At 38.8% G+C, this 22289-nt stretch overlaps 1 protein-coding gene across 1 annotated transcript; it reads left to right on the top strand.

Annotated features, from left to right (window-relative positions):
- Window positions 1–193: 193 nt before the first annotated feature.
- On the top strand, window positions 194–20555 carry aco2.L (aconitase 2 L homeolog). Its single transcript, NM_001350126.1, has 17 exons — window positions 194–282; window positions 7103–7245; window positions 8755–9013; window positions 10918–11010; window positions 12137–12295; window positions 12428–12683; window positions 12817–12908; window positions 13266–13371; window positions 13747–13904; window positions 15466–15539; window positions 15649–15760; window positions 16369–16491; window positions 17002–17157; window positions 17888–18079; window positions 18370–18502; window positions 18980–19101; window positions 20060–20555. The coding sequence occupies exons 1-17, from the start codon at window positions 247–249 to the stop codon at window positions 20192–20194; spliced, it is 2349 nt and encodes a 782-aa protein (NP_001337055.1). The 5' UTR covers window positions 194–246; the 3' UTR covers window positions 20195–20555.
- Window positions 20556–22289: the final 1734 nt, after the last annotated feature.

Genomic DNA, 22289 nt, shown 5'->3' with positions numbered 1-22289 from the left:
TGCCAACACCTAACATAACCTGCCTATTTTGTGCACTGGACATTACTATGCCGCGCACACGCGTCATCACGAATTCAACGCAATTCCACGTACATTCAGCAGCAAATCACTGCTTTCTTTTTTACTGCTGAAGTAGGATCTTGCTGAACACACCCATTTTCTATTAAACCACGCCCCTCCACTACTCGATAAAGGGCTGTGGCGTGACGTCACGATCATGTGGGTTCATCTTTGTCAGTGAACAAAATGGCGTCCTACTGTCTGCTTGCTAGCCGGCTTCAGGTAAGTAGAAATAAATCAGTGAACTCGAACCGACAAACCTGACGCAGTCCGTAGGTTCTTAAGAAGCCACAGGCACGAATTTGGCTTTTTGTTTTGTAATATGGTTTGCGGCTACTGCGCGTAGTTGTACGGCGCCATGAGGTTGGGTTGTCCCTGACAGGTGACCTGACTGCTGTTACCGTGGTAACCGGCGACTGTCATTCCTTGCGCGTTTTTAATGCTAAATGTGCCTTGTTTTTGACTGTATGCTAAAGGATAGGGGTTTATGGCAAGTTTAGCTTCAAGGTGACCCCAAGGTGATAACAGAGCGAGGTGACCTTCTCGGGCACTGGTAACCTTACCTTGTCCCCTCCACAGAGAAATCCAGCAAATGCATGCACATTTATGGAACAGGGAAGCACGTGTTATTGTTACACCTCACTGCAATTGGGATACGAATAGAGAAGCATATAGGTTTAATAAAGTATTTGTAAACCACAAAGTTATAAGTAGTCACTTTATATTTTAGTAGCACATTGTACTAGATTGCTAGCCATGCTGGCGGCTGAGACTAGATGACCGTAATTATATTTTGTGCTCATGGTGTCATGCTTTTTTCTATACTCCTGTGCCCCAGCAACAACCTGCGAAACTCTCTATTAGTAGTCAAAATTGCCATAAGACAAGTGCAATGGTGACATCCCAGCCAGGGCCCTCTGTGCTAAGAGTTTGTGTGGGATTCCTCTGGCTACTCTTGCTGCCTTACACTATCCAAAACTGAGAAAAAATATAAGCAGGTTAACTGACACCTGATAAAACTAACCTTTCTATATGTGAATCTGTTGGGAACTTTAGATTGTAAGCTCCGCTGGGCAGGGACTGATGTACAGTGTGTACACACCAGGCCTAGATTGTAAACTCCGTTGGGCAGGGACTGATATACAGAGTGGACACACCAGGCCTGGACTGGACAAGTGCTGCAGAATCATGGATATCTACATCTTTATACTATATATGTGTGTGTATATATGTATATATGTATATATATGTATATATATGTATATATATGTATATATATGTATGTACGGCACTCACAGTAGCTTGCGCAAACAAAAAGTGGTTTATTTACAAAAGTTCCAATGTTCCACATGGGAGAGCCTTGAAATATATGAACAGGCATTGCTAATTCAATTCTACTTGTCAAGTGTGAACATGCTTAGATTTCCATGCACTACAACATTGTGTGATCAGTTGCACTTACCAAGTCTTTTGTGAATTAATCACCTTCGAAAATGAGCCCTTATGATAGTGACATGTAGTGGGGTTAAAGGGTTTGCTCACCTTCCAAACACTTTTTTCAATTCATTTGTTTTTTCAATTCAGTTGTTTTTAGATTGTTCCCCAGAAATAAAGACTTTTTCCAATTACTTTCAATTATTTATTTTTTTTACTGTTTTTCCAAAATCTAAGTTTAAAGTTGAATGTCCCTGTGTCTGGTGTTTGAGTCTGGCAGCTCAGTAATTCTGGGGCAGACTCTGAACTGTTACAATTTTGCAACATTTAGTTGATACATTTCTCAGCAGCATCTGTGGAGTATTAGCAGCAATTGTATCAATTCTAACAGCTGCCTGTAATGAAACCCAGAGATTCTGCTCAGCAGGGACACAAATAACAAATGTATCAACTAAATAGATCCATTTAGAAAAGTTTACAGGGTAGATGACCCCCCCCCCAGAGCTGCTTCAGAAGGTGAAAAAAATACACTTGACACTTCAATATTAGAAAAACGGTCACACATAGAAAATAGAAAGTCATTGGAAAAAGTATTTATTTCTGGTGATCTATCTGAAAACAACTAGTACCGTAGTTTGAAGGTGAACCACCCCTTTAAATAATGTATTTTACTTTTAATCATGCCAAATCTCATGAAATAATGAGGGAGTAGGTGACAAATGTAATATTTGTCAATGACTTAAGGTGACCACAGACGTTTTCCGACCAATTTTCATGCGATCTGACAAATCCATCAAATTATCGCCAGGTTAATGTGCACCGACTATCGTTGTTCTAACAATTTTTCGTCCGTTAGTCAGAAAATAAACCAATCAATCGTTCAGGTTAGATAATTTTCATTGTTCATAGTGAAATTTTATCCTTTGTCCAATTGTTTGCAGACCAAGCAGGCAGCTACCCACAGTTGCCTGGCTTCAACTTTACAATATCACTTGAAATAGTCATTTTTGTTGAAGGACAAATCAGACATTTAAACAGTCCATTTAGGATCTACGATAACCAAAATATCTATCAAAAAAACTTAAACGCTATGGCCACCTTTAATGTGTGCTTCTGTGCCTTGTTCTTCACGGCTTTACACAAATGTCACCTTCAAAATACAGCCTGGAATTTTTCCTAGCAAATTCTTAGCTTAGCAAGCAATTTAGGGAGCAGATATTCATAGATTTTTAAGACTGCAGGAGAATAGTCCATTGGGCCATATCTCTTACTGAATTCTTAAATGCTTCTAAAAGCAGCTATGTCCTTTTATATTCGTTAAATATTGCAGTTAATCTGCAGTGACTAAACACATAACTGTTTCATTCTGATTAAGAATCGTTTCTTCTGCATGCTGCACATTTTACTGTTTGTGCCTTGCATGAAAGGTTGCCTTTAATTTAGAACCCCATTGCCCGTGCCATATTTTGTTTACTGTAACTATTCATCTTTGTTGCTTTTGAAGTTCTTTGGTTTAGCGCTCCACTTTAACATCTGCCTATCTCACTAAACCCAGCAACCAATTTTTTCACTTCCAGAATAAAGCTTGATTTTATAAGTGCAGACTAACATTATGGCAGTTATCAAAGGTCGAGTTTTGTGAGTTTTTTTTTTCTACCTCCAATAAACTCACAACTCGAATGTTTGCTTATTTATGAAAAAACCTGAATGTAAAAAAAACTCGGTTGAATGTAACCGGCGGGAAAAATTTAATTAAATAGAAAGTTATTGGTGGGGAAAAAAGCTTGAATACCTGATTCAAGTTTTCAAGCACAAACCACTGAAAATCATGAATGCTAAAAACATCTTGAACTGGTTCCAGGGACTTCTGCCATTGACTTCTACATGACCTTAACAGGTTTTGGCTGGATTTTTTTTTTTCGGATTCTGGCTTTTTGCAGCTTCGGGGCATGAGAAATCTCGCAAAAAAAATTTTTTTTTTCTAATTCCGAAAAAGTTTTTATCGAAACTAACCGGGAAAAATACAACTCGACCTTTAATAAATAACCCCCCTAGTGTTACTTTGACAATACTGATCCTTAGCGAAGAGTCTTTAAAATTGTAACTGAAAAAGATTTTATATAGGATTAAATGCGTAGACAAAAATCTAGTTTTCAAGGTCAGTCCTATGGCTGACTTGACCAGAAGTGTGTGATTCTCTTGTGATAATGTAAAAAAGGCTGGAACAAAGAAAGTCTATGGAGTCTGTTGCTTTGCTGGTGGCCACAGTTTGATGTTGCCAGTCTCTTTTAACCTCTTTAAAGCTGGCCACAGACGCAGAGATCCGATCGGACTTACCCATCTCCCGACCTGCCACTAACCATTTTGATCAAATAAAGTACAAAAGAACAGATCAGCCAATGTTCTGCCCCTGACAGCAATCGTACCAAAGTTATGTCCGACAAAGCTGGTGACAGTCTCCCACTGAAAATCGTACATGCAGAGATATCGGCAGCCGACAAATCTTTTAACCTGTCCGATCGACCAAACGACCGATCTCCGCCGGATGAAAAATGTCGGGACTCGATTCGTACGATCATTTCTTTGCGTCTATGGCCAGCTTTACGTGGTGCTGCTTAACTGTTTCTGCTAATTGCTTATACACAGCACAAGGCAATGTATTTTTTCTACATTGTGTTATATTGTCTCCCATTATAGTAATTAAACCTCCTGCATCTTTATTGCACAAATGGAGCCATTAAAATAACTCCCCCCCCCTTTTTTTGTTGTGTTGATCTTGAATTACATGTTTAGAGACTTTTATTCTTTTATAATACTTAATCCAACTCGTAACTCAAGAGTTAATATTTAGTAGGTTTTGATAATGTCCTCTCGGAGCATGCAAAGTAGGCTTGCTGCCAAAATCATTGCTAAAGAGAGTAATTGATTAATGGTTCTCCCAACATTCTTGCCACTTCATGTGGCTCAAGACCTGAATCATATTTGTTGGCAGGAGACTGCAACTAAAAACCTAGGTGCCATGTTTACAGTTAGACTACTCCCTAGAAAAGCTTACCCCTCGTATATTTTAGAAGTTAAGAGCAAATGCAGTTCCCAAAAGGGTGGTGTCCAAAATCAGAGCATGATAACACAGGTATGTTTATCACTTAACTCCTGCTGTCTGGAATATAATTGTAAAATTATTGGTTTCGTGGTTCACAGACTCAAAGGCAGAGGTGGAATGAAAACTGCTTTATTTCACAAACCTTTCCTGACGTTTCATGTGATATCACACACAGGCATAATTTCACAGTACAATAAACTTGATTTAAAACGCACTGAAGGGTCGCATCATCAATGACGTACTTCCTTCAAAAACAATTATCCCTTTCAGGAATGCAGTTCACAAAAAGGCTGCAAATGTATTCACATAGTCTGCTTCTATGTATAATCCATCAATTGATCCACATCTACTTCCTATACAATCCATCAATTGATACACCTGTATCTCTACTTAGAGGCAGTATTTCTATACATTTCTATATAACTCGTATTGTTAAGATAAACCTAAAAGTATACTTTCGTTTAAGATCTTTGTGTTCTTCAGTAATTGTATTCTCAATTAATATATTAACTATAATTTGTTCTCGGTAACTAATTTCACTAAAATGTCCATTTTTAAAATACGTTGATTCATCTAATTTACATAGAATTCATTATATATGCGTAGATGCTAACATCCCACTTTTACATTAAAGGGGCTGTTCACCCCTAAATTAACTTTTAGTATGATATAGAACGTGATATTCTGAGACAATTTGCAATTGATTTTCATTTGTTATCATTTGTGTTTAAGTTATTTAGCTTTTTATTCAGCAGCTCTCCAGTTTGCAGTTTTAGCAGTCTGTTTGCTAGGCTTCAAATTACCCTAGCAACCATGCATTGATTTAAATGAGACTGCAGTATGAATAGGAGAGAGCCTGAAAAGAAAGATGAGTAATAAAAAGTAGCAATTACAATAAACGCGTTTGTTTTTAGATGGGTTCAGTGACCCCCATTTGAAAGTTGGAAAGAATCAGAAGGAGGCAAATAATTAAAAAAAAAATATATCAAAAAGGAGGAACTTTGTTTAGTCAGCTATCTGGTTATGCTGATCGACTTTTTCTTTGTAGAGTAGAAGGTCCCCTAAAATCTTTTACAGAATCATGCTGTCGTTTTAGGAATAGTTTGTCAAATCTTCTATATACAGAGGTACAAAAGTGTCAGGTCTGCAAACCCAAGTGTCTTTAAAAATATATTAAAAAAATATATATTATTTCAGGCACCAAGTACTTGAGTTTCTAAAGTGCTGGTTCTTTCTGAAAGCACGTGACCAGGCAAAATGACCTGAGATGGCTGCCTACACATCAATATTACAACTTAAAAAAAAAAAAAAAAAAAAAATACTACACTTGCTGGTTCAGGAATTAAATTTTACATGGTAGAGTGAATTATTTGCAGTGTAAACAGTGTAACTTAGAATTAAAAGGGGAAATAAAGTCTAAAATAGAATAGTGCTGGAAATGCTGTATTTTGTATACTAAACCTAAACATGTGGTCTGGGTTCAGTTGGGAGGTTAAGCTTGGAGTTCATCATAAATTATCAAAACGGCACAAGTCAAATATCTGCCATAAAACCCGATACAGCTAGACTGATTAATAACAAGAATATGCAGATACAAATCTCTACACAGTTGCTGGCTGCTCTACAGTGAAACAAGCAAAGCTGCTCCAGTTCTGGGAAGTAAGGCGGGGGGGGGCTCCCTCAAACTGTTTGAAAGTATGATTGTTTCCCTGCAAAGCAGTTAGTGACCGTCTGAAGTTGCATATCCACAGACGTTTAACTTCTCAACAGCTGCTCAGAGCCCACTGAGCATGCGAGTGTCGTAGACACTTTCCAAGATGGTGACCCCCTGTGACAAGTTTGAAGTCCTGGATCATTGCTGCTATTGAGAAGCTGAAACTTTAGACTGGTGCAATAAGTTCAGTATATAAAATATAAAAATTTTAGCCATATTATCTTTTAGGGTTTAGTTTTCCTTTAAGAAAATTTTCCTCTATATTACACATTCCCATTGAGGTCCTCTACTACAGAGAGCTTTGCTGCAGGTCTGAGTAAATGAAGCCTAATGCTTGCTTATCACTATTCTGGCTCTTTTGTCCGCACACTTGCCAATGGTGCTTTTAAGAAAAAAAATCTTTTCCATATGAATTGTGAAAAAGGTCTTCATTCAGATGAATGCTCTCACCTGTAACTTGCTGCTATAAGAATTATTCAATATGTATTTTTTTTTTTTCTAAAACCGCAAGAACTATGCAGTGCTATGTTAAAATATAGGCATTTGGGTTCAGTTTAAAAGGTGGTAGTTCATTTTTAGTGTAGTCCTTCCTGGCGATTGTTGGGCAGTGGCAATGAGCCATTTAAACATGGTTAGAGCGTGAGTGGATTTGCTATTTTGGTCTGTGTGTAACCAGTTTGTAGTGCACATAACCTGGCTTTTTAAAGCCAACTGTCCGCTTCTACAAGAACAGTGGCAACATGCCTGTATATGCATCAAACCCATTTCAACGTATGATTTCTTTTCTGCAGCAAGTGCTAGGCCATGGAGCCCGCAGATACCATGTTTCATCCGTCCTGTGCCAGAGGGCCAAGGTGGCTATGAGCCACTTTGAGGCCAATGAGTATGTCAACTATGAGAAGCTGGACAAAAACATTAACATAGTACGCAAGCGGTAAGTACTCTCTGTCACAGTTACCTTGCTATGCTTAAATGTTTGTTTTTGGGTTTTTTCCCCCCTCTTAACCAGTAAGTATTTACCTTTCTAAGTGCTTAATGCAAAGTTCTGCCTATGTATTCCTACCGTTGTTCTCAATTCTACAGTGGAGTTTTCTGACTGGTTTAAAGCCCCCTTTGAGGTCTAACATTCGGTCTGCCCCCCCCAGCATATAACAAAGCTACAGTATCGAGTATATCTAGGTCAGCAGAATTTGCCTCCAATGTCCCCTTGACTGACCTTTAAGCTGGGCTTCTAAAAATATGAAGGAAAGCATCTGGGCAATAGCAACCCCCCCCCCCCACATGAAAGTCTGCTTGCTGTGACTGCTTACCATGTGTAAACTTTAATGGGTATAAGTACGGAGATTTACTGGCCCTGCATTGTACACCTGTGACACTTTATACAAACTGCTGGAGGGGCTCCATCATTGTGTCACTGTATGTAGCATCGCATGAACTGTTCATCTTAGTGGTCCTAATAGGTTTCCCTGTCTTCACTGTATTCTGTCTGCCATATGTTCCATGTGTGTGCCATACTCTGCCTGTCTTATGTTCCATGTGTGTGGCACACTCTGCTTCCTATGTTCCCTGTGTGTGCGCCACACTCTGCTTACCCTATGCTCCTTGTCTGTGTGCCATACTCTGTCTGTGGGAGGTGAACCTGGTGGGGATTTGTAAGAATTTGGAAATTGTTAGGGGCCCCTAAGGTGTTTTAATCATGTGCTTGGGGTGTTGTGTTATCCATAGGGGAGGAGGCATATGGATTTAATGCTATGTCTTAATATGATGTAATAAATGAGTTTCACATGAGTGATCTCCCTGCAGTGAGCACCAACCAACCATTTGTTTTTTTTTTTTTGGTGTTACCCCCATTAACGTGGACATGGACTTAAAGGAACAGTAACACAAAAAAGAAAGTGTTTTAAAGTAATGTAAATATCATGTGCTGTTGCCCTGCACTGGTAAAACTGATCTGTTTGCATCAGAAACACTACTATAGTTCATATAAACAAGCTGCTGTGTAGCAATGGCGGAAATTGTAAAACGGCTATATGGCACAGGCTAAATGGTGGATAACGGATAGCAGATAAGCTCTGTAGAACATAATGTTATCTGCTGTGTAACCTGAGCTTTTTTTCCTTTTGGATATCTGCCCCCATTGCTACACAGCAGCTTATTTATATAAACAATAGTAGTGTTTCTGAAGCAAACACAGCAGTTTTACTACTGCAGGGCAACGCTGCATTATATTTTTATTACTTTAACACAATTTAATTTTTTGATGTTACTGGTCCTTGTGCTAACATGGGTGTGGTTTAAACACATGGAGTGGTCAACACTGGCTCCCATTATCAGCCCTCCACCACGTAGGTCAGAAATTCTGGCCCTCTGTACCACAGAAGTTAGACAGTAATGTTTTAGGGAATTATGTTCCTGGACTTATTCTTTCCTTTTCCATTCATAGTTTGGACCGCCCCCTAACTTTGTCTGAAAAGATAGTATATGGTCATATTGATGATCCAGTATCTCAAGAAATAGTACGTGGGAAGACCTACCTCCGCTTGCGGCCAGACAGAGTGGCTATGCAAGATGCGACTGCCCAGATGGCCATGCTTCAGTTCATTAGCAGCGGATTGGCCAGAGTTGCTGTTCCTTCCACTATCCACTGCGACCACTTGATTGAGGCGCAGCTTGGGGGAGAGAAAGATCTTAAAAGAGCTAAGGTAAGATGTGGCAGAACTACAAATGCCAAAAGCATGGTCTCCCCTAACCGAGGTATGCTGGATATCTTCCAAGTGCCAAATATGCCTGTCTCTGTTCTAAGGATGGTTAGTTATGCCATGTTGTCTGAGAGGCCTGAGCTCTGGGAAGCCCATTTGTATTCTCCTATATTTACTATAGTTCTAGCATCCTGTCCCATACTTGAAAACAATGCGGCTAAACAAAGTTTTGGAGTTTGTATGGTGGCAGAAAATGGGTTTCCTGATCTGCATGTGACTAGTTTAAAAAAATCACCTTGGCTGATGACTCATTGGTCAAGAAATGCAATCCATTCTTTTCAGGTTGACACAGCTCCCTATTTAATTATTTGCTCCAGGGTCAGACGATTGGATTACACCATGCTAAGCCAGCCAGGTATCCAGTCACTTTGTGACTTTGCCACACAAGCAACTTATTCATGTACGGTCAGCTGTAGGCTAATGTTGCTTGGTGTTTTGCTGACAACAATGAAATATTTTGAACTCTTAAAGGGGAACTAAATTCTAAAATAGAATAATGCTAGAAATGCTGTGTTTTGTATACTATACATGAACTTACTGCACCAGAAGCCTAATTAAATAAATGATTTATGTTTTCAAAGTTTTCCATTGGGGGATCACTATCTTGTAACTTAAACATCTTTGCAAGACCAAGACCATGCACATGCTCAGTGTGGTCTGGGCTTCAGTTGGGAGGTTAAGCTTAGGGTTCGTCATAAATGATCAAAATGGCACAAGTCAAATATCTGCCATAGAAGCCGATACAGCTATATTAACAATCCGAATATACAGACTACACTGGGTCTGCGGATAAAAATCTCTACACAGTCGCCGGCTGCTCTACAGTCCCCCCCCCCTGCCGTTTGAAGTATTGCCCCCAACGTTTAACTTACCTCTCGTGCAGATTCAGGCATCAGAGTTAACGGGCGATATCTTAAGCCACTTAGTTAATCTTTGGAATGAGACCGGCGCTTCGGCAATTGCGCCGACATGCTCATTTCGAAGATTTCCGAAAGAAGAAGATGGCGCCTCGTGAACTCCAATGCCTGAATCTGCACCAAGGGGTAAGTAAAACGTTGGGGGCAATAGCCCGAGGGTCACCTGACTAAGGGGCCAGCCCCCGAAACGTTGAGAAGCTTTTTTGACTCAAACACGTAGGGGTTATACCCCTTTGCAACGCTATTTGTGTGCCAGTACTTTGTTTGGAGAATCATATACTCATAGGGAGACCCGTATCCCCCAAGGACTGAGCACCTAGCAACAGCTATCAAGGCGGGCCAGGGTGTGCAGGCGTGCTTTGCCTTGTACTGCAATAGCCCAGGGTAACACTTAAGCTGGGGGGAGGAGGGAGGGGGGTCTATGTAGGGTAGGGTTTTTTTTTTCAAGTTTAGAGTTGAATTCTCCTTTAAGAGATATGACCAAGTATAATTGCAAGTGTTTTGTTGCCAAGGGTGCTTAATAGCTCTGCAGGTGACAAAATACTTGGAATCCTACCTTATTAAATATTAATAGCAATTTTGTTTCTTAAAACAAACTGCTGATTGTAACATCTAGCACCCATGGGTCTACATAATTGCCATTGAAATCAATAGGTAGTGATACAGATTGTTTAGTACACGGATTTTATTTGCTTGGGTGACCGCACCAATTGTGTTATAAGTCATTGACCCTATGATTAATTCCTCTGTAGTAGATTAGTATAGTTATGGGTCATGCCAACTACAATGTTGTTTCCCTACCATTCCTCCTTCTGAATTCTGCAACCTATACAAGACTTCTTTACAATAGCATCACACATAATAGCCTAAAGTTTGGATGTCTATGTCTGTCTCAAATGTTTTTTCCTTGATTTTGTTTTTTCTCTGTAGGATATCAACCAGGAGGTATACAACTTTTTGGCAACTGCTGCAGCCAAGTATGGAGTTGGTTTTTGGAAACCAGGATCTGGAATCATCCATCAGGTATATATCACACATTTAATTGCTCTTTGCCAGACTCCGTGTGCATCCAGGAAGAAAAAATGTTGATGAGCTACATTGTATTTGAAAGCTAGGTACTAGTATAAAGACATGAGGTAATTTTGACTCTGAAAAAACCTTAATTCATTCTTTCAACTCTTTGGAGGAAAATAAAATGTAATGTAAAAATAATTGTGACTCCTCCTCATTGTTAGTATTGTAACTCAAGGTTACCTTATGGCCAGTAGCAGGTTAAACCCCTCCTTTTTTTTTTTTTTTTTTTTTTTTTTCCTTTTTTCCCCCCGTCCGTATCTACCCAGAAGCTGCTTTGGATTATATCATGTTTATACTGTCTGCAATTTCAAATATGTTTTGCCAACTCGGGCGAAGGAGATCAGTGCTCAATGAAGTATTTTCATAAATAACCCACAGCTTTCTCACACATTAAGCAATGGGATGAAATTGTTGGTCCCTTGGCCAGGGATGTAAAACACTGCTTTAGTTCTGTTTTGGAACTACAGGAATCCAGATGCTCGTCCTAGATGTGTTGCTATGCTCCACCGACAAACTCCTCTAGTGGAGCTTTCACTACCTGTAATTGTGGATGTTAAAGTAATTAATTGTGCCTAAAATTTTTATTGTAAAATAACTTCTACATTATTAATTTGAAATGTGAGTGTAATAAGTTTAGTAGCCCTTAACAGCCTGAACTTTGGAATTCTTATTGAATATAGCAATATTAATCAGTGAATCATTAATCATTCACTAAAAGTCTTTCTAGTCATGGAAAGTCCAGTATAATGAGTTGTGTTGCATAAACTCAGAACTGCATGCTCTCATTGTATATGGAGAGTGAGTTCTAAAATATGATATTGGTTTCATAGATAATCCTTCCACCTTGCGTATTGTGTAATGAGTCTAATAGCAAGTGATCTCATGCTACGACCGTTTTGGGGTAACTAAGCGAGATCCAGGAAAGTGTAGCTGGTTAGAGTTGTATCTGTGGGAGAGGTCAGGCTAAATTAGGCCTTTTTGGATTATCTGTATTTTTGCCGATCTTGTCTTTGCATTCTCGAACTCTAGATATGTATGTGAAAAGCATAAAAAAATCTCTATCTCTCTCTGCTAGATCATCTTGGAAAACTATGCGTTCCCTGGAGTACTCCTGATTGGAACAGATTCCCACACTCCAAATGGTGGAGGCTTGGGTGGAATCTGCATTGGTGTGGGTGGTGCTGATGCTGTGGATGTTATGGCTGGCATTCCTTGGGAGCTAAAGTGTCCCAATGTAAGAAATTAATTCTACCAAATATACCTTTCTTTATTTGGTAATTTTTTTCCTCTTTATAGCGTAATAGTAAAAGTACTGGCAAAAGATAATAAAACGTGAAATTCCTCACTGCTTATTGTTTTGTCTTAGGTCATTGGTGTTAAGCTGACAGGGCAGTTGTCTGGCTGGACCTCTCCTAAAGATGTAATTCTAAAGGTGGCCGGCATCCTGACAGTTAAAGGAGGCACAGGAGCCATTGTAGAATATCATGGGCCTGGTGTTGACTCTATTTCCTGTACAGGAATGGCCACCATCTGCAATATGGGAGCAGAGATTGGAGCCACAACATCTGTTTTTCCTTACAACCACCGTATGAAAAAGTATCTGGACAAAACTGGGCGATCAGGTATGTAGAATTGTTAACTTGATTAACGTCTTTGCCAGATACAGATATCCCGTGAAACGAGCCATTCTGACTTTTTTTCTATTATCCTGTCTAATACACACTGCCATTTACCTTTACTTTTTTGTTTCTCTAGAGATTGCATCGTTAACAGATGAGTTTAAGAGCAATTTGGTACCTGATGAGGGTTGTGAATATGATCAGCTAATTGAAATCAACCTTGATGAGGTAAGCAGATGTCACCCGCGGGAGCGCCATTGTAGTTATGGAGTGAATAAACTAGACATCCCTCCAGTTTTCAGTTTTGATATGAAAGTCCTTTTTGATCAGCCATTTGCATATTGTTATGGTATGGGCATAACTGAACAAAATGCTATTTTATTATGGAAGTTCAAATGTTATTGGGATTGTACAGAAGAACATAGTATTGGTGTGGTACAGAAATATATTCATACCTGAATGACACACTGTTAGATATAAATGCTTATTTTTCTTGTGTAATTTATGCAGGTATTGTATTCTCTCTCGATTACTTTAAGCTATTTATCTGAGGTACATTTTGCATATTTAAAACTTCTCTCTTAGCTCAAGCCACACATCAATGGTCCATTCACACCAGACTTGGCCAATCCTGTGTCCGAGGTCGGGGCTGTGGCAGAGCAGAAAGGCTGGCCATTGGATATCAGAGTTGGTAGGTTGTACAAAGAATTCACTCGTGTATCATTATGTAAACGTGTTCTTGGCAAACAGAATTATATTTATATAGTAGTAGCAGTTGGCCATCTGTAGCCACGAGTTTTTTTTTTTTTTTTGGGAGGGTGGCAGTCGGATAACCCACACTGTATATTGCTGCTGTAAGATGTTGTAGGCTAGTAACTGAAGTTAGACATGTAGCTCTATATCATATGAAAAGTACCAAAGAAGATAACCTTCCCCCCCCATAAAATAACTTGCCCTCCCTTATTGATACAATGAACTTCAGCATTGACTCCCTCAAGTGGTATGTAGATACTTCACAGTTAAGCAAACGAATGCGTGTGCAGACTTTCATTTCTTTCATGCACAGGTCTGATTGGCAGCTGTACAAACTCTAGCTATGAAGATATGGGGAGGGCAGCTGCTGTTGCCAGGCAAGCTCTGGACCATGGATTGAAGTGCAAGTCGCAGTTTACGATCACTCCAGGTTCTGAACAGATCCGGGCAACCATAGAGAGAGATGGCTATGTAAGTGCTGCCTGTGTGATTTGCATGTCAAGCCTTCTGTGTATACTTTCCATTATATAGTTTGAGTCTAATGCTCATATAATACACAAAAGCCATGAATATCCTGTAAATTATATCCTTATAAACGGTGAGTTCTGATGTCATCAGTTATAAACGGTGAGTTCTGATGTCATTTCTGTCACATGACTCATTGAAACTTGTGTATTATAATAAATAAAGTACCCCCAGTTGTAAAATATGAGGATATTAGAAGTTACCTCGGAGTTCCATGACCTGTATAAAAACACTCGGCCTTCGGCCTCGTGTTTTTATATGGTCATGAAACTCCTCGGTGACTTATAATATCCTTATATTTTACAAGAGGGGGTACTTTATTCACTATTTATTTGTGTGTGTTTATATTTATTTGGATTCAGGTAGTAGTATTGCTCTAAAGTAGACTATTTACCTACTGTGTTTGCAGATGAGTGACACCAAGGAATGCTTGTTGCCTTAAGCTATATAGAGATGTGTACATCTCTCAAGGAGTACAAAAAAAGCTTGTGAAGTAACCATGCATCACCATCTGAACTCCTGGCATTACTATATAAAATCCTGTGTGTTATTGACAACTGACATAAGCACAGTTTATAAATATATAATATATAGGATAGTTATAGCATTTTAGTATCTTGGCGGAATCCCAAACGGACTCCTGCATTTAGTGCACCCCCCCTTTTTTTTTTTTTGCACCATTGTCTTTGATAAATAGGCACCATAACTTAAAATTTTATCTGGCACCTGCACCTTTTTTCCTCATACACAGCTGATTATTTAAGCTAACTCTTGATTTCAAAGAGAGCCACTAGTTCTTTATCATATTAATGCTGAATATCTTTGCATGTTTTTCAAACAAAGGAATAAGCAGAATACATTGTCATGTTTATTTTGCTCATGTTAAACAAAAGGGTGTCTGTATATTAGGGATGCACCGAATCCAGGATTCGGTTCGGGATTCGGCCAGGATTCGGCCTTTTTCAGCAGGATTCGGATTTGGCCGGATCCTTCTGCCGACCGAACCGAATCCGAATTTGCATATGCAAATTAGGGGCGGGGAGGGAAATCGCGTGACTTTTTGTCACAAAACAAGGAAATAAAAAATATTTTCCCCTTTCAACCCCTAATTTGCATATGCAAATTAGGGTTCGGTATTCGGCCGAATCTTTCACGAAGGATTCGGGAGTTCGGCCGAATCCAAAATAGTGGATTCGGTGCATCCCTACTGTATATAGGTGTATACCGCCTCTTTAAAGAAATATTGTATGTTTGATACATGAAGTGCATTTATTGCAGATGAAGCATTGTGCATAACCACCACACGGATGTGCCCACTTAGAGTTAATTTTAAAGTTAATTTTCCTAAGCAGTGTAGTAACTGCATAGTGTAGCAATTGCGCAGCAGCACTCTGAAAAAGTGTTTATTTGTGCCAAAGACCAAGCAATGTTTTGGGCACCTGCACTTTATGCTGAGGACACTTGCTGTGCTGTTGCCCTCTGAGTTGTTTTTTCTTTCGTTTGATAGGCTGCAGTCTTGCGTGATGTGGGAGGTGTGGTGCTTGCAAATGCCTGTGGACCTTGCATTGGGCAGTGGGACAGGTATGTGCAAAATTGTTTTGGATATAACTAATGTAACGGTAATGTAATTGTGTTGCTATGTTACAGAGCGCTTTTAATGCCTAACAAATGCGTACAATCTGCATTTTAGGAAGGACATTAAGAAAGGAGAGAAGAACACCATTGTAACATCCTATAACCGGAATTTCACAGGAAGAAACGATGCTAACCCTGAAACTCACGCGTTTGTAACATCCCCAGAGGTTTGTAATGCTTTGCTTTGACTGCAATGTTTTCACTGTTCTTGCACTCCTATAACAGCCGCTAGTTCTTAAAGCAGAAAGTGAGCCTATGATTATAAGATTTTTTTTACGTTGTCCTTGTCCAAAAATAACTGCATGAACGCTGCTTATGAAAGGGTTATTTCTGCTCCTGAAGCACAAAGTTCTGACCATTAACTACAGAAATGCCACGTGCCAGAGCTGTAGCCTGACTACAAGGAAGATGTTAAGGGGAGAGTAGAAAGGTGATAATGCATAATGTTCTGTGATGTCCACTCACTTTTCATGTAAAGTCTGAACACAGAATTAGGATAGGGTGGTATTCGAGTAAATAAAATACAAAGTGGCAGTGTTCCACTTAAGGTATGGGGTGGGATGTGTGGCATTTGGGAGCAGTGGAAAGTACTAGGCTTAATTTAAAACCCTGCATAATTGTGGCATAGTACTTGTGATGTATTTTTTTTTCCCTTCTCTCCTGTTTTAACTGCTCTAGCCAGTTCTAGCATTTTCAGTATTTCCTGCTCTGTCCCTACAGTATTACACCACTTCTATCTGTTGGAGCTTCGCTGACATTCTTTCTACTTTTGCAGATAGTCACAGCTTTGTCAATTGCTGGAACTTTAAAATTTGATCCAGAGAGAGACTTCCTGACTGGTGCAGATGGGAAGAAATTCAAGTTGCAGCCTCCAGATGCAGATGAGCTCCCTAAATCTGTAATGTTTTTTTATACTTCTTCTCTCTCTCCCCTTCCTTTGTCCAGAATAATAACTTATTTTACATTACATGTGGAACAGTTTATCAATATATCTATTTTTTAAAAGCATGTAGTGTAAAGATATTTGCCAGGATTTTACAAAATCACCAATAGTTGGGAGTTTTCACAAATCCTGTTCTGCTGAACAGGCTTAGACTGGCAATCTGTGGGTTCTGGCAAATGATAGAGGGGCTGATGTAAGATGCCATAGAAAGTCTCTGTTTATTGAGCTGGTGGGGGTGTTTGGGTCTCTATGTACTTTGAAAGCCAAGGCCTATTTTGACTCCCAGTCCAGACCTGAGGCTGCACATAATTAGTTCCTTCCATCTAAATTGGAGGTGCTGAATTACACAGCAAGAATTTTGTTTAAGAACATGGATCTTTTATACAGTCAGCATTTTCTGATTATAATTGGTTTTTCATTGTTCTCATACATAAGCTAAGAATTGAGTTCCATGTCTTTCTGCAGAGCTTTGACCCTGGCCAGGACACTTATCAGCACCCACCTAAAGATGGGAACAGCCTACAAGTAGAGGTCAGCCCAACAAGCCAGCGCTTGCAACTCTTGGAACCTTTTGATAAATGGGATGGGAAAGATCTAGAGAACATGCAGATTCTCATTAAGGTAATTCTACTATTTACAGGTTACTGTGTGACTGCAAAGCATCTTGTTTGTTTAATAGCCATGCATAAAACGCAGGAAAATGTTGGGCAATATTCAGCATTCTAAAGGGCATATTTATCAAGTATCGAATTTCAAAGTAATGGGAGTTTTTTGAAATGCCAAGTAAAAAAGACCTCAAATCAAATGTTATATTTTTTTTGGGGTGAATAGGTCTGTTTTCGATCAAATGCGAATTGTACGAATTGAAGTAACGGAGCATTCGATCAAATTCGATTCTAAGTTTTTCCAAAAAAGTTCGATTTTTTTTTTTTTTTTTTTTTTAAAGTTGACTCCAAATAGATTCTAGGAGGTCCCCCATAGGCTAAAACAGCAATTTGGCAGGTTTTCGATGGCGAATGGTAAAGACAGTACATGATAAATTTCGATATTTGAATTTTTGAATTTCTTTCAAATTCAAATCGAATTTGGACTACGCAAAAATTAGCTCAACATTAGAATTTTTTTCACTTTGAACTTTGTTAAATCTGCCCCTAAATGTTTAGGAGCTACAAATTGCTGCATCCAATCAACATAAAAATTGCTGAAGATTGCCTGTCCCTAAAAGAGAAAAATGACCTTACATGATCCATTAGGAGGTTGTACAAATGAGTACCTCCTAGCTTGTACAGTCAAAACCTAAAACCACATCTTCCATCTTCCACTTATTTACATCTATTTAATGGTTTTGTAGGTAAAAGGGAAATGTACAACTGACCACATCTCTGCAGCTGGACCTTGGTTAAAATTTAGAGGACACTTGGACAACATTTCCAACAACCTCCTTATTGGTGCCATCAACATAGAGAACAACAAGGCAAACTCTGCAAAGAACTGTGTTAACCAGGAATATGGATCTGTCCCAGACACCGCACGCTACTACAAGGTACGAGATTATGAACTAGTGTGTATGCTGCAACAGCACGCCAGGGCTAAAATTAGCTAATGCTAATATACGTTCTATACAAATTTCAATATTATCTTGGTAACAAAAAAGGTGCCCCTTGTTCTGCTCTAGTAGAACTGTTTTTACAAACCTGATAAGACTGTACACGTCTACATATAAATTACACAGTTCTACTACCGTGTGAAAGGTGGGGGCTGGGTGGCAAGAGGAAAAATTCTCGCCTATGTATTCAATGCAAACAACTGGAATTCTCCTTTTAATTATTGTAGGCACATGGCATTAAGTGGGTGGTGATTGGTGATGAGAACTACGGTGAAGGGTCCAGCAGAGAGCATGCAGCCCTAGAACCACGGCACTTAGGAGGCAGAGCGATTATTACAAAAAGTTTTGCCAGAATTCATGGTGAGTTACATAATTATTAGAAGCACTGCTCTTCATGTTTTCGTGATTTCCAGGATTGGTGCTACCTTGGAAGGGAACTAGAGTTCAGCTCTCAGTCCATATAAAACCAGTATGTTTTCTTTCACTGCTGCAGACAAGCAGAGAGGGTGAAACAGAACGGTTTGTGCATAACCTCTTTTGTATTCTGCTTGTGTAACTTGGTGCTTCAGTCATTTGCGTTTATAGAAAAGGGTATTGTTCAGACCCAGAAAGTTTAGAACACCAATCAGTCTTTCAACAGAAGGATGTCATTGGTTAATTTGTAACAGTGGTGTTTTCTTGTTGCGGGAATTCTCTTATCCGTACAGCACAGATAATCATTTTGTTTTTAGATATCCAGTCCATCTCTGATGGTCCTACACTGTATTGTTATATTTTTTTTATTTGTATTTATTTTTCATGGTGAGGTAAATTTTTCTCCCCCCCCCCCTTTTTTAGAAACCAATCTGAAGAAGCAGGGGCTTCTGCCTTTAACCTTCTCAGACCCAGCTGACTATGACAGAATTCATCCAGAGGACAAGATCACACTTGCTGGGCTCAAAGATTTGGCACCTGGAAAGGTAACAGAAATAGTCTTATTGAAGTTTCAACAGCTGCTGTTACAGAGCTTACATGTTTGTGTGCTTGAGTATATGTAATCTTGCTAATAGAGCTTACTGTTTATAGCTGCATAATACTTAAAGCGATACTGTCGTGGGAAAGCATGTTTTTTTCAAAATGCATCAGTTAATAGTGCTACTCCAGCAGACTTCTGCACTGAAATCCAATTCTCAAAAGAGCAAACAATTTTTTTTTTTTATATTGAATTTTGAAATCTGACATGAGGCTAGACATATTGTCAGTTTCCCAGTCGTGTGACTTGTGCTGTTACCTTGTGTTAGCTGCTATCTCGTTACCTTCCCATTGTTCTGTTGTTAGGCTGCTGGGGGGGGGGGTGATATCACTCCAACTTGCAGTAAAGAGTGGCTGAAATTTATCAGAGCACAAGTCACATGACTGGGGCAGCTGGGAAACTGACAATATGTCTAGCCCCAGGTCAGATTTCAAAATTGAATATAAAAAAAAAAGTTTGCTCTTTGGAAAAATGGATTTCAGTGCAGAAGTCTGCTGGAGCAGCACTATTAACTGATGTGTTTTCCCATAACAGTATCCCTTTAACATAATTGAGCAGAGAAAATCCAGCTGAAACCTTTTAAGGAACTCCTTTCTGGAGAATCTCCGATAGGACAGTTAAACATGATAAAAACTGGACTTGCTTGAGTAATGATTGAAGACGTTTCATTACTCATCAGAGCTGCTTCTTCAGTTCAATCTTCAATGATTACTCTGCAAGTTGAGTTGTTTTAGAATTACTTATACTATATATACCATGACCAGGATGACTAAAAATCTTCATAGTCCTAAGAATAAAAAAACTTGCATCACTTAGATGTTTCCATACAGTAACTCTTTATGTAGACCCAATGCCTTGCCTTTCTAGCTTCTGTTGAAACTTGTATTTATTTTAATGACATCTAGCCAGTAAAGTGCATCATCACACATCAAAATGGCAGCCAAGAAACCATCCTCCTTAATCACACCTTTAACGAGACCCAGATTGAGTGGTTCCAAGCTGGCAGTGCTCTCAACCGCATGAAAGAACTTCAGAAATGAGGGAGCCAGTCGTCTCTTCACTGCTTTTCATTGTTACCTTATTCATGGGCAGAAGCAGCCACGTACCAATCATCTTTGACTAGAGCACTTACATCACACTGGATGTCACCGGCTGTTTTTTTACTGCTGAATTAGCAAATGTCAATTGACTTCTTTTAAAACTAAACAATCCAGTAACTCGCACTTCTTACATTGTGCCCAATTTCATTTTTTTGTATTTATTGCAATGTTCTGTAGATGTGAGGGGGTTCATCTGGTAACAGTAATCTTTGGGAAGATATTAAAATAAACTAACGCTGCGTAAAAGAAATTATATATTTTATTTCTGAGCTTATATCAAAATAAAAATGTGATCAGAGTACATTGTACCGTGTGACTTCATTTACATCCTAACGCCTCTGGCCTTTTCCTCCTTTAATAATTCTAAGTTTAGAGGTACAGACATAGGAAGGCCGTCTCCCATAGACTACATTTTTAATCAGATATTTAAATTTCCTTTTTTGCCACTAACAGTACATTGTACTTAATCCCAACTAAAATTATAAATAATCCTATTGCAGGCAACACACTCCTATTAGTTTAGATTTTAGTTGACTTAATGTAAAATTGATGAGGGTGCTATTCTAACCACTTTTGCAATGTACATTATTTTTTGTTCATTCCAAGATATTAAAGGATACATGTGCTGCGATCTTCTGGTTAGGAAAGATTTGAGCAAGGCTTCTAATTTTTAAAAAGCAAAAACATCAGAGCAGCCTCGTTCTTTCTCCTGACAACTTCCTTGACTACTTGGTGGTCAGACTGGATGGAAAATGACCAGCAGGTGGAGCAGTAAATTCATTTTAACAGTACATGTATCCCTTAATATCTTGGAATGAAAAAAAAAAAAATAATGAACGTACATTGAAAAAGTTCTTGGCATAGCACCCTCATCAATTTTACATTCACTTGTTTTAAAGGGTTACTTATCCTTAAGGTGTGGAGCTCCAAATTACAGAAAAGCCGCAGGGCCCAAGCATTCTTGATAACAGGTGCTTAAAAAAAAAAAATGTATGTTCGGGGCCCTTCAATCCTGTTTTCTTTTGTAAATAGTTGTTAAAGGGAAAGTTAACCTTAAACATCTATTTTTTTTTTTTTAAAACACCAGGATTTTTTTTTTCTTTTTTTACCATTTTTCTAGATCTGAAAGTTTAATTTTTCATCACCTCTTGTCTTCATATGCAAAAAAGAACAAACATCTTCACATTCATTGATATAGCACCCAAAAAAATAATGTGTATTGAAATCTCAAACTTTCATCCTACCAAAAGCTTGTAATCACTGCATTTAATGCAATCCATTAAAGCATTACTACACCCCTCTTGTGGGATAAAGTAAAGGGTCTGCCTTATCTATAAGATGCTTTAATTATTGCCCTAACCCCAAATCATGGAGGGACCTGCATAAATACCTGCTTTACACATTTTAAAGTGGCCTTGGTACTGGTTGTAGGCAAATTAGTCACAAGACAACTTTGGGAGTGGAAATCGAATAAAATTTGTTTCCTCCTGCAGCAACAGATTTCACCCAATACAAATATAAGTTTGGAAATCTTTTCTATCTGATGCAGTTATGGCAAGCCCCACATATACTGATTATCAGAGAACCTTGCCCACGACTAATCCAGTTAATTACTTGCAGAAGTGTGGCCTATGGATTTCCAGGGCAAACCAATACATGTACAACATTAAAGGGGAACTAAGCTTTTTTTTTAAGCTTCCTCATACCGAAGAAACTTTTTAAATAAACATTCTGCATTATTTCTGTAATAATCCAGTTTATCTTCACTATTCCTCTTCATTCTGTCTTCATGCAGCAGTTGGTTGTCAGATAAAAGATTCAATATATCTTATGGGGGATGCCCTTTCCTAGCAGATAAATTAGAGTTCACTCAAATAATTGATTCTAGCACAAACAACCATAACTGCCTTTTTGTGCAAATTCTGCATGTAGAGAGACCTGATTTCTGGTGGTTTTCAATAGTGAGCTCTAATAAATCTAGTCAAAAGGAGCCTCCTATAAGATATATTGGATCATTCATCTGACACCCAACTCC

Source organism: Xenopus laevis, chromosome 4L (assembly GCF_017654675.1).
Source record: "Xenopus laevis strain J_2021 chromosome 4L, Xenopus_laevis_v10.1, whole genome shotgun sequence".
In the NCBI taxonomy this organism is placed as follows: domain Eukaryota; kingdom Metazoa; phylum Chordata; class Amphibia; order Anura; family Pipidae; genus Xenopus; species Xenopus laevis.
The sequence above is the reverse complement of the archived record's forward strand: the minus strand, read 5'-3'. Positions and strand labels throughout refer to the sequence as shown.

Bases quoted from the DNA above. Each gene is read 5' to 3' on its own strand.
- aco2.L (NM_001350126.1), top strand. From the start codon at position 247: ATGGCGTCCTACTGTCTGCTTGCTAGCCGGCTTCAG. The intron at 283-7,102 runs GTAAGTAGAAAT...TCTTTTCTGCAG, and splicing joins TGCTTGCTAGCCGGCTTCAG to CAAGTGCTAGGCCATGGAGC. The intron at 12,684-12,816 runs GTATGTAGAATT...TTGTTTCTCTAG, and splicing joins GGACAAAACTGGGCGATCAG to AGATTGCATCGTTAACAGAT.